General features: G+C 49.3%; 1 protein-coding gene across 9 annotated transcripts in view; it reads right to left on the reverse strand.

Moving 5' to 3' along the window:
• Positions 1–1113: 1113 nt before the first annotated feature.
• Positions 1114–13166, reverse strand: part of PRDM16 (PR/SET domain 16) — a 277207-nt gene continuing 265154 nt past the window's right edge. For all 9 annotated transcript variants that reach the window (XM_065696208.1, XM_065696206.1, XM_065696205.1 and 6 more), the window contains 5 exons: positions 11124–11293; positions 10368–10542; positions 9357–9587; positions 8232–8406; positions 1114–6536 (listed from right to left, as the gene is read on the reverse strand). In XM_065696208.1, the coding sequence (XP_065552280.1) occupies positions 6402–6536; positions 8232–8406; positions 9357–9587; positions 10368–10542; positions 11124–11293 (886 nt within the window). In that variant the 3' untranslated portion in view covers positions 1114–6401. The remainder of the gene's footprint in view (positions 6537–8231; positions 8407–9356; positions 9588–10367; positions 10543–11123; positions 11294–13166) is intronic.

A 13166-nucleotide genomic window follows, 5' to 3' on the forward strand; every position in this document is an offset into this window, starting at 1 on the left:
AGATTCTGTTAAAAGACTCCGTTCCAGGCCCTGCCTGACAATCGCTCCATTATCAGAGCTTTCTTCTCCCATAGATTTTCCCCCTTTCCCTAAGGGGCTAATAAGGAGAAAGGCTGCAGCCGTCACGGAGAGGCAGAGGGTTTCTACTCAAGGGTTCGGCTAAGACTGAGCCCCTTACACAGCAACCTCCAGGGAAGGGCCATTACGCTGTATGTAGGATACCATCATTTGATCACGATGAATGACTTTTTGAAGCAGAGACCATTCATCAGTTTTGTAATGCGTGTTGTTAGTTCAAAGACCCTGCTTTCAAGTCATTTTTGCTCGCGGGGCCCCTGCTGAAACATCTGACCGCTATCACCGGATCGTTCCCTCACTCGCAGCTCCGAGGCTGGAAGGAAATAGTCTTGACGTTTATAGACAGCTCATTGCTCACCCATTCCCCCACCCCAGAACGTTCTCGCTCCCCTTGGAGCATCCCTTTGGCAGGACACAAGATCAGTAGCAGCGCCCGGTCCCTCGGCAGCAAGGGGGGTGGTGGGTGCCAATCATTTCAGTGTGCGAAGCCTTTTCGACGTTATAAGCCAAGCACATAAAACATCAGACAACAAAGGTGCTGCACAGGCAGCGAGGGCTCAGCACTGCCCTTGTGGTCAATACAGAGGCGTTCTGCCAGCTCTGGGCACCACAGAGCCACCCCATGCAGCCCTGGATGAGACGTGGACCTGCGGGGCACCCTGCACCTCCCCGGAACCCATCCCTGCACTGAGGATGATGCTGGCACCAGGGATGTGGGATTCACAGTGAGCCCCATGCGGGGCTGCGGGAGGATGTGCTGCAAGCACCCGCTTCCCTCCATCCCTGAGCATTGAGCCGGAAGAGAACAGGGATTTGGGCAGGCAGCTCCGACACCCAGCTCTTCACCAGGGAGCTTCTTCCTGCCAAACACCCTCGGGCTGCTCCTGCGCAAGTTCCCGTTCCTATCGCATCCCCCTTCAACTCCTGCTTCTCCATCCTTACACCTTCCCTTCAGCAAAGCACCCCCCCCGCCCCGGAGCACCTTGTGCTGTTCCTACCCTCCCACCGAGGAAATAAAGCTCCCAGGACCACTGCTTATAAAAGCACACAGGTTTATTGCATATCAATCTCATGTATAAATTCATTGTAGCATTGGAAAGATTACATTTGGTATACATTCCTATTCTACAGCATTAACCTCAAAATCAGCTTTTTTCTATTCATTATTTTAAAGGGATTTCTCTACACAAGTACATTTGAATCTTTTATCACAAGCATCAAAAGGAAATGTGTAAAATCGCTCTTTTAATTATTTTCTACACTTCATCTCTTTTATTTCATTATGCTCCCAACAAAGCGATTTCATATTAATTAATAACTGCCAACACTTTCCGTCTTCTCCCTCGGCAGTTGGAGGCTCCCAGCCTCGGACGCGAAGTCTAATCACATTTACAATAAGTGCATCTACGGAATTCTTGTCCTCTCCATAAAAATTCCACAAACAGACACAATAATGACTGCTAAACACAAGTCATGCACAGTTTACTTATAAACATAACAGAAGCAATATACAATCAAGAATGATATGGAACAAGCACCATCCTCTTTCTCAATGTTTTTTAAACATTATATGAAAACCAGACATTTACAATTGATTTAAAAAAACACTATACAGTCCTAAAGGAGAAAAAAAAAAAAAATCCAAACCCTAAATCAGATCTGTCCTGTAACAATGGGAAAAGGAATGACAAAGGATGCACAGATTTATGATTCTTGCAAGCACAATATATATATGTTTTAAATTACATCTTCTGCAGGCTGGAAATGACATCAGGGCAAAACAGCTCTTGCTTTGAAGAGAATGTAAAATACATTGAGAATTACTGTCAGAATTACTTTGTTCACATGTGAATTGCACATCTGGAAATCAAAGCTGCCTTTTTTTTCTTTTTCATCCTTTTTTTTTTTTCTTTTTTTTTTAATTTTATTTTTACATTTTTCCCCCAAAAAGTGGTAATAAGAATTAACGACAGAAAGAAGAGAAAAATAACCTCGGAATCATTCAGGAACGGTTTAGTCACAGTTATCACTCAACACTACAGAGAAGTTCATGGCTTGGTGACGACACTACTGACCAGCGCCTCGCAGCAGAGGGTTTTGCCCTGGTGTCGCAGCCCGGGCAGCTCCCATGCCCCGCCACGCACACACACACACAGTACAGCACGGAAGAACCGCAGGTAAAGTCAGCAGAGATTGACCGGGGCGGAGTGGGGGGGGGCCTCAATCCAGTGCTTCGATGCTCAGAGTCAACCACGCTCACGTCGTTGTGCAAGTGCTTTTCCAAAGGCTGCGTCTGAAGTGAAAAGGAGCCGCTCTCGAGAGCGTCTGTCGCGAGTCTAAGTGCTGCTTAGGGAGAATCGGAAGCTTCTTCTGCTCCGTTCCGAGCAAGACAGAAACCCAAGCTCGGAGCTTGGTCCTGGGATGCTGCTGAGCAGACCCGGCCGTGTTTCACTCTTGGACCCTGTTTGGTTTGGCTTTGCTGCTGTGCATCTCCTCCTGCTCGGGATGCACGGGAAAGGCACAAGCCTGGAGCAGCCGGCTGGCAAAGAGCAAACCGGGGGCCTCCAACCAACGTGTTCTCCGCGCATCCTGCAGGAGGACCCCGCTGCAGTCGTGCTGCACCCCCAGCTCTCTGCATCAGCTGCCGGGATGATCAGATGCCGAGCATCACCAGCGCTGCCCGCCAGCAGGAGAAAGGGCAGGAACATGCAGCAGAACCAGCTCCTCCTCCCTGACCAGCTCCAGCAGAAAGGTGTTTGTGGTCGAAGTCATGGTCAGAAGTGAGGACCCCTCCTGGAGCACCTTCACTTCCCAGTGGCTGCCAACCGCATCTGGCTACCCAAAATTTCACAGCGCTTCTCCCCTCCTTGCTGTTGTGGCAATATGGCTATGAGATGGGAAAATATCTTAATAAATAGACCCTACACAAGCATCCTTGGTTTGAATCCTGCCTTGAGTGGTGCCCTGGCTTTAAAACAAGCAGCCAGCCACATTCCAACCCTTGGCCTTGCTCTATCGACACACTGGTGGCACCGGGTGGACATGAGCGTGATAGCTCCATGGCCCATCACACCCAAGCACCCTAGCCCTGTCCCAGCACTGTGCCCTGCTGGCAGAACCCGCCTCAACAAGCACCTCTCAGGAAACACCCTCCAAAACGAGGGATTGCTTGTGCCAAACCAGCAGATCACGAACTCAACACCCGCTATGAGCTGCAGCACGGCTCAAGTGCAATCGAACGACAGCTACGAGATAAAGAGAGGTTCAGTGAGGCTTGCTGTTTATTTAATGTGGGAGAATGAAAACTTGTAATCAGTGCTAAATCAGAGGAGATCCTACAGAGACACTGGGCAGGGGGAATGGGAACAAGACTGAATGAGGAGACAGGGAAAGAAAAAAATCATTTCATGATTTTAAAAGCTCGCTTTGCAATGTCCTCAGTCCCTGGCTGGTCTGTGCCCCCCCGGTCCCCGTGCAGAGGAGCCCATGCTCTGGAGAGCCATGGGACAGCCCAGTGAGGGACACGGTGGCTGCTCCAGCCCAGGCAGAGCCAACAAACTGTGCTCTGGAGAAACAACACAACAGGAGGGATGAGACAGCGAAGGGAAGACCATATATACCCCAAATACATCCCCACAGCAACATTTCTCGGTACTTGGCCACATTTTGGAGAGCAGCTCACTGCTGCTCCTTGCTGCTCCATCACCTCCTCATGCTGAGGAGCGCGATGCCGACCTCAAGGATTGCTTCAACAAGGAACAAACCTCTGGGGCAGAGCACATGAACACTTCCTGTTTCCCACAGCTCTTGTTCCAGCAGGCAGACAGCGCCGTGGTCCCTATCAGAAAGATGCACAGATGGATGTGGCCAGGAGCCATGGAGCTGCAGCTCAGGCCCTTGTGCCGGGACAGGACAGGACGGATCCATCCCCATGGTTAAGGCCGGAGCAGCTCCACGGAGGCAGAGCCCTTCCCTGCCCCTGCGGGTGGCCGCTGGGACGCGGCGGCCTCGCTTGCCGTCAGCCGGCTCCTTGCTGGCCCTGCAGAGCCCGGCTCGGGTGCTCGGCGCAGGCGCACGGTGCGGGGCTGGCGCTCGCTGCTGGCCACGGAACACCCGGACACCTCGGTGCTCTGCCCCGGCCGCCAGCAGGCAAAGGTCACCGAAGGTGGGATTGTCCGGAGCAGGGGCAGCGCCACGAGCGGGGCGCAGGGGCATTTGGCGCATGGGCAAACTCTTCCTCCTCCCTGGTTACCGATCGTTCGCCATCCAACCTTAATGACACCGGTTTGGTCCTTCACGACGTCCTTGCATTAACATCGTTTCTTCGCAAGAGTGACATCTAACGCCAAAAATACTGTTAAGGAAGAAATGAAAGGAAAGGGTTCGCCCAACCTGACAAGTTCTGTACAGATTAAAATCGATCCCGTCGGAAAAGAAACAATTCTTTTATTATTTTCAGTTGGCCCCTGTGGCAATAACTTAAAGGCCGAGTGCCCGGGCAGGGCTGGGCTGCAGCAGCGGCGGCAGAGGCAGATGTGCTGGCCGGGGAGAGCCCGTCCCCTTCGCAGAGCTGGTGTCTCCTGCCATGGGCAGCTCTCGGGCTCTGCTCCCCGGAGCTTTGTGCAAATCGATGAAGCAGTGGGGCCGCGCTGTTGGTCTCGGCCTCGGGCACCTTCCCCGGACGTTGTGGAAAACCAAAAAGGAATCTCATTGGAAATACGCTGATGCTGCCAATTTTGTTCCTTCTGTACCAAAGCCACCCCAAGGTGCTTTCCTGAGGCTTTCCTTGCTGTCTGAGGCTTCTGGGGACCTAAAACCAGCCTCATGTCTCCCCTTGGGTGCAAAGGTCTCGTCCCAATGCAAGGTAGCTGTTTCCTTTGTTTTGGCATGCTGGAATGAGGCTTCCCCGTTGTGTTTCTCCACACTGCCTGGCACAGCAGCCTCCATCCGTTCTCTTCCATACCATGCAGGCTGCACAGGTCAGGTATTTGCAGGGAGGCATGCTGACGGCTGCGTGCTGCTTCTCTGAAGTTGGCCATTATCCCAGTTCTGCAAGCAGTTATTACCTGACAAAATGCTTCCAGGAAGCACATCCAGTACCAAAAGACGCTGAACTTCATGGGAAAAGTTCCTCCTGACTTCACACGCTTTGGACACAACGTTCCCTCCACGCTCCCAGCAGGTTGCTGATGCAGAACTGCAATGGGCGAGATGCAGAGGCCCGCGGTGTCACCCAGCAGCAGCAGTCTGGTCCTCATCATTTCTACATCTTAGATGCTTTAATGTGAAATTTCTCCACACACACATTTGAGATCTGCTCTGTGGAGCCAATGTCATCCTTTGCAAGGTTTAAGTGCTTTCTTGACTACTCTAATTCAGCTTTGCCTGCGAAACCCCTGCTCCAACAGCAGATTGTAATCGCAATGCAGAGTAGCAGAGACACCATCGCAGTGTTTCTGGAGGCTGCTCTGGATCAGTGAAGAGGGTGAGACTCATAAAATACCTGCCAGCAATTGCAGAGTCAGAGACACAGCTGGATTCTGAGCTATGTGCTTCAATAGAGGGCTGTACCCCTGAGGCTGATGAAGCACGGAAATCATCTTTCCACTGGAATTACAGGCCGAATGGAGTGTGTGATGCGTAGGAACCATCCAGCACAGCAGAACAACTGCAGGAGTCAGGAACTGCTGCCACCATTGACACTGCCAGGCTGCACTCTATAAAACCCTGGTTGGTAAGCCAAGACATGTCCAAACTGTCCTTTGTCAGGCGAAGCTCACCCACCACACACACCAAACTCTTCTGGGGGGCAATGAAATGGGTTGGATTTCCCTTTCCCTGGTATAACTCCAGTGACTGTGTAGAATTGCACCAGGGAGAGGTCACGCCTGGCTCTTCCCTTCGTACTTCACTATTCAGCTGAGTTGAGAGGAAATGCTACCAAACGGTTTCAAGCTTCCATTTACAGGCAGGCTTTACTGGCTCAGTGATACCGTTGTGTAAGGTTAGAGGGGCCAATGCTTGACTGCACTGTTGCAATTCGTGTCTTGCTCGTGCTATTCCTACAGACTGTGAAATCCTGGGGCTGCTTCAGGGTTATCCAGTTCTGGAGAGGCTCATTCTGATAAATTAGAAGTGAAAACTCTGGACAGATAAAAAGGCAGGACCTGTAGGTCAGACGCGACAGGTTTCCTCCTCAGCCAAAGGTCCAGACGACTCCCTGAGGCCCCCTCATCCATCTTCTGCTTGCTGGGATTTTTGCTGGGATAATTGCAGCACCACCGCCTCCTCGCCGGGGCTCTGGCCAGTGCCTTGTTGACCTCTCAGAGGTGGTTGATGGGGTTGAAGGTCCCCGACTCTGAAGCTGCTCCTGCCATGTCCAACCAAGCACCCAGCGAGTTCTGGGAGGACGCGTGGAGGGGAGCGTTCTCAGACAGGGACAGCATCATTGCATAAGCCTGGGGGAGAAGAGAGCAGTGCAGAGGACACGTGTGAATACACACACAGGACAGGCTGAGATACAGCGTGTGAAACACAGCACCAGCTAACCACGCGGGAAATGCGGGCCCTCCAGCACCCCTTGGCCTGGGCTAAGAACCTCTCATCCGCACACCAGGATGAGACCCATCACTCCGACTACTCAAACCTGCCACGGAGTTTGTAGCAGCGCAGGCTTAGCCAGGAGAGGCCACCATCCAAACCCAGGACGGGACCAAGCCCGTGCTGTGCCACCTTGCACTTGGTCACAAACCCACACCCTGAGTCTAGGCTCTGCCCTGGGGTCAGTGGCTACTTGCACAGTGCCAGTTGCTTCGGTTTGTTCTTATACAAAGTACAGCTACAGATAAGCCAGTGGCTAAGTGAGGCCCCTGCCCCAGAATGGTGCAGCAATAGCCACACTAGCATAGCCCACCAGGCAGCAGGGCACTGCCTGGCATGAGCCCACTGGTGCTTGTAAGAACGGGCTCAGGTATGTAGGAATATAGGCACATATACTCTGCAATGGAACTGGGGCTCCGTTGGCCAAAGCAGCACTCACCACACACAGTCCCTTGCAGGGCGAGAGACAAAGACCATGTTGTTACCTGGGTCATAAGTACCACGCTTGCCACAGTAGGACCCTTAGTCATTAGGACCCTTAGTAATGCAACTCTAACGGGGACAGTATAAACCAGTTTTCCGACTTCTGCCTCTCCTCTTGAAAGCAAGAGTCAAGAGCTACTTGCCAAGTCAACACACCGATGTACTGTAGGTGTGTGCTGGAAGATGCACAGCTTTGTACTGTTATGGACATGCACGCTTCTAAAATTGCTTAAAAGCCAGCCAGAGGGGCTGTGCTGCTCACACAAATGCTGTTCTACCATTGTATGTCCTCCACCAGAGACGGTTAGAACTGTTCAGGTTACTTGATGGCATTTAAGTGTAACCAGTCCTGCATCTCATACACTACAAAATGGATTCAAGAAGAAAAATACCCTCCCCATCCAAGCACAGCCTGGGCCTAACAATGTAGTACAAACTGTGAAAGAGCAAGCTGTTCCTACACGGTTAGTACATTTGGCATATTAGTAACAGGACACACGTAAGAGTCAGGCAAGTGGCTTGTGTTCGAATTGGTTTCACCCAGAACCAAGCTGTGTCCTATCTCCAAGCAGACCTTCCCCAGCTTCAGTACTTGCAGCTACTGTGAAGGGGGAAAATCACGGGGAAATCACGTTCTGCTTGGCAACTGTGTTCAGCTGCTGCTTTGCTGGACATTTAAAACAGATTTCATGACAAATTCTGTGGCTTGAAGGTTAGAAAGGGACTCAACTGAAGACCCAGCCCAAAGTATAAATGAACAGTAGTCATAAAAACATTTATACACACAGATAAAACCAGACAGACGCCTCTATCTTTCTCTACAAGCATGTTCTCACAGCACAGGCTATGGGGTAAATTGACCTGGTCACCTAGGATGGATGCCCACTCCGTTTCTCCTCCGTTTCAGCACAGTTGCAACAAGACACAGTCCACATGATCCACACATTACAGCTAGAATTCCTGGTCACTGGAAGGGGAAAATAAACCTCAACTGTTTGAGGCCAGCTGCTTGCTAATCCTATTGCACGTGCTGGCGGCGAGCTAGGTAAAATGTTCTGCAATATACCTACCTGGTTTTTAGCCTGCCTGTACAGAGTCTGTTTTATTGTCTCAGAGTCTAAGGTGGAATTAAACACATCTTTAACTTCAAATGCTTCCTCGGCTGCTTTGCGAAGATCCAGCCCCTTCCCAAAATTCGGCATCTGCTCCAAATCTAACAGGCCGGCTTCGTCCTCCTCAATACACCTGTACCAATGACCAGGGGAAGGGGTTGACCTGTTGTTAGCTCATCTCACCGTTCACATCTAGCCAAAGTGAGTGTTGCTAACCCAGTGCCTGCATGCACATACCACGGGGGACTCACAAGCCACATGCGTGAACGGACAGACGGACAAACACCAACATGACACACAATGCAAGGAGCAAAGAAAAAGTGGAGAGCATGGCTGTGCGCACACAAGCATTGGTGCATCGCTATCTGTGAGTCAGCGTGGCTACAGTTCCCTTTGGTTGCCTGTGGGGAGGATGCTGTGCACTCCTGGGGATGTTTGACACCGGATCAATGTCTTGAATCCACTGCTGTGCTTTCTTTGGGTTGCAATGAAAATAGGGATGCACTGAAATCAAGTCAGATACTACTTTGCATCCTCTGTTACAAATACCATCTAGGAAACTGAGGCAAAAAGCAAGCTAAGCCTACGCTATGTGCCATGAACTTTAATTTGAGAGGTCTCTAACATGGCTTGACCTTGAGAAAAAAAGCTTCACTTTTCCCCAGAGCTCTGAGAACCTGACTTGAAGTCAACATTTGGCTACAACTAAAATGGGCAGAGGGCACACACCAGACTGCAGACATACGCCTCTTCCCTCACTCTGAAAGTGACTTAGAGGGAAATACGTTATCCTCTGAGCTGTGGTACCCTGAAAATGCGGGTTTCTGTGCTGGACTAACTGTTCTGATATGAGCTTCTCAAGTCTTGCACCTACACCTCAGCACAGATTCTCCTTGCAGTCCACTTGTTTCGTGTCCCCCACCATGGTGACAATGGAATCTCTGAGGTGAATGCTTACATCAAACTGGAGGTATGACACATGGCTCCAACAACAAAAGAGCAGCACTCACAATCTACCACGACACAGGGTCAGGAGTCTGAGCCCCGCTCGACTTCTCGAAGGGAATGAATGGCCCTCCTCACCTTCGGGTGTGGTCAAAGCTCATGGTGAGAGATGTGGGCTCTTCATCCTCTTCATCCTCAAATGCTCCTCGGGGCTCTGCGGTGGGTGATACCGTTTCATCCTGGGACTTCCCTGTCAGGCTGTCGTCATCTTCCTCTTCCAGTTCTTCGTCTTCATCGTCCACATCTTCTGTTTTCTCATTTGCTAATCCATGACACTGGGAATTGCCATCAATATCCTGGATTTCTGGCCTGAAATATTTGGTCAAGGGGGAAGAAGAAGAAGGAGAAGAAAATGCCAAATGTGTAAGTCATGCAGTTTCACTGCAGTACAGATGAATACAGAGACACATTTATGTACATATACTTCTGATTTAAACTGCAAGGAAAAGGAAAACCAACATATTTCAGGCATTTAAAAATCACCCCCTTAAGGACTAATAACCATGTCAAGTATACACCAACCTCAACGCCTTTGAAACTAGAATCTTGTTTGGTCTGGATTTAAATTATGGTTTTCTGTCCCCTAAAATAAAGCATCTGTGAGACAAGCAGATTTCCTTCTTGTGCTACTGTGCTCTAACAATCTCCCTTCAAGCCACCAGGAGGAAGCTTCCTCACGGTGTAATCTAACAGCCAGCCAAAATACTCTGTCTCATTACTTTTGCTGTTCATGCCCTATGGGCCTGGCAGACTCCAAAACCAGAGCAGTTCTACATTATGTTAGGAGAACAAGAGTGGGATCACCAGTGCTATGGACGTGGAACCCAGCAGGATGCCCCCAAGCGACATAAAGTAAGATTAACATCTCCACCAGAAATTTCCCATCAGCGTGTTCCACACTTCTTACTGTTCTTCACGTGGATCCCATTGTGATGGGGAATTCTCATCCCTGCATTTCGGACTTAAACCTTAGTAATGATATTCAACAGCCATTTGTGAAACCAGGACAGCAGCAGCTGAAATACTGCTCAGTCCAAACAAGGCTTGTGATGGGGGTAGATAGCTGAAAAGACTGATTTGCTTCCCTACCTTTTATCTGCTAAAGCTGACGCTTGGTTCATCTCACTATTTGCAATAAAATTTCTGATTTCAGAGAAATACGAATCCTCTTTTTCATCTAAAAGTGCATGGTTGTCTGATTCCGAGTTTGGGGAAGAGGCACTGGTCCCAAGGTGGTTTGTAATGACTCCGGAGTGCTGGCTCACTGAGGGGAGAAACAGGAAAAGAGAACAGGAGAAACAATTGGACAGTGTCAAAGGTATTATTAAGACGAAAAAGAAAGGAGGCACATTAGCAACAATCCTCTCGCTATGTACCAATGACTTAATCCTTCAGAGAAATCTCACGGACCAAAGCTCATGTTTTCCAGACTGGAACAACAGTGAGAAACAGAGGTGATACTCAGCGTCTATGGATGGCGTAGACAATTTAAAATCACTACCATTGCAGAGCTGTTTGCCTGTAACTATTCCATAATTATTTGACTTTCCTAGGCTGGGAAATCACTTAGCTGGCTTCAGCACAGGAATTTCCTCCTGCAGTTTTTACCTGAAGGCAAAGCCTGTTCATCTTCTTGAACTTCGCACGTACCTACAGATGCATTTCAGGTTGAAAACCCTTGGCAGAGCTTGACGTGTCCACATCTGCATTGCACCAGGAGGTCTCACCGTGTCCCCAGGAGGACAGCATCATGATCATGCATTCCAGAAAGGCTTCCCAAGGACCAGAGAGACCAGAGCATGGGGTGTTCTCCCTCCAGCACCCCCCAGCCATGCCCCTTCCTACCTGGAACGTTCTCGTGCTCGTGTTTCTTAAGATGCCGGTCCAGGTTGGTCTGCTGCCCAAAGCATCGGTTACACAGGTGACATTTGAATGGCTTCTCCTTGTTATGGATGTTTCGAACGTGCCGCTGGAGGTTGGAGGAAATGCTGAATGACCTGTCACAGTATTTACACCTGAAAAATAGAGGCAAATGCCAAAGAGTGCAACGTGAGAGGGGGAAAAAAAAGGGAGAAAGAGAAAAATCTCACTATCAGAAAGCCAGAAAATGTTGGTCTATAAATCTTTACTCAGCGGAGGACCTGGGAAGCACAAGGCATTAATCATTCCAGACAAATCTGATATTATTGTTACTCACGGAGCACAAAGGAAGGATTAGGATTAATTAAGAAGCGAGTCGTCCAAACAAATATGAGTTTTAAACAAAATAATTACTTTTCCACACACGAATGTAAAAACAAGGAAGGTGAATTTATTTCTTCCACCCTTCTCCCTTCGCAGGGGAAGCAGCTGAAATATGGCTGTGGAGGGAGGAAAACGAAGACAGAAGGAGAAGAAAGAAGGGAGGTTAAATGCATCCCGTAGTTATTAGCTAGCATATCCCTCCATGACACAGTTATCTGGACATACAGAACACTCCAGATTTATTTGTGACATTCCTTGTGGTCCTCGGGATGTAGGCAGCACAGATGCCTTTAAAGGTAATTATGGTTATTATAGTACAATAGCTCCCAAGAAATACACTGTCGTTTCCAAACAGGATAAGATTTACTCCTGTGCAGTGAATATCTGGTTTATGATGAAAAAACGTGGAATGTGAGGAGCCGAGCCAGAACGTCCAGGGAAACTGCTGAGTGAAGAAATGTTCCCTCTTTGAAACGAACCTCTGCAGGACCCACGGTGGATGTGCTGGAATAAAAACAAGGCTTTGCTAAAGCAAGGGGCTGCGGGAGCTCAGCCCTCTCCTCCTCCTGCTCCTCCATCGCAGCCGATGGACTGAAGAGGGCAGCTTTGAGCCGCAGTGAAGTGCTTCAGCCCTAAAGCTACAGAAAACCGAATTCCTCTTTGAATCTGCCCGAGTCCCTCATCAGATCTCCCTTTAAATATGTCAGCTGTACCTCAGCAAAGCTGCTTTCCTCACGGCTCTACTTCCAAACCCTATGAGAAGTAAACTCCTTTCTCTGCTACAAACCTCTGTAAATCCTGGGCACTTTGAGGACAAAATGAAAACAGTTCCTAAGCCCTTGTAATTCCAGAATAAACCCACTTGGTTTAGAACTGCTCTGTGCTGCTGTAACCGAGAGCCAAGTCCATCCCGCTGAGCTGAGCTCCTATTGGATAAGGCATGAAGATGATGGGGCATTTGTGCTCATTTTGGGAATGCCATCGGTTCAATGTGTGAAGCGGGCACACAAGAGCTCACCTTGGGCCTGTGTCATGTAAGTACAAACCCGGCTTTGCCCCAACACCCAGGACGTAGTTCTGCTTCCTACAGACACAACAGGTTCAGCTGCAGGAAGGAGGTGCGAGGGCAGAAACATCTATGCTGTGAAACACAGAGATTTCCAGATGTGCCACAGCTGTGATTTTTATTTGCTCTCTAATAATAAATGGATATTTTGGGTTTTAAATTGCAGAGATACATTTATGAAACACTCTCCCTCGCTGCCTGTTTATGGATTCCGTGCCCACCTCCGAATTTCCCACTGCTGTATCACCAACAGGAACAGACATTTCAAGGAATGAACCTTTACGCTGCTTAACCTCGCAAGAAAGCAAAATCTCTTTTGAAATCACACTTTTCTCAGACTTCAAAAGGTTTTGTCACTTTTAGAAAGAAAAGGAACTGAACAACTAAAGAAAACAAGAGGTTATTTGAACATCAGCAAGAACAAGCACAGTGTATACACGGAGAGCTGAACACTCATGGGTTTGCAGCTCTTATTCTCCTCCTGTCCACCAGCCCCGCTGCTGACTCTGCTTTCAGAGGCTGCCAGGCTTCGGCAGCTTCTACTCCTCAGCACTTTAGAAGACCAAAATGTCCAAACC

The sequence above is a fragment of the Lathamus discolor genome, chromosome 16 (assembly GCF_037157495.1).
Source record: "Lathamus discolor isolate bLatDis1 chromosome 16, bLatDis1.hap1, whole genome shotgun sequence".
Taxonomy (NCBI): Eukaryota; Metazoa; Chordata; class Aves; order Psittaciformes; family Psittacidae; genus Lathamus; species Lathamus discolor.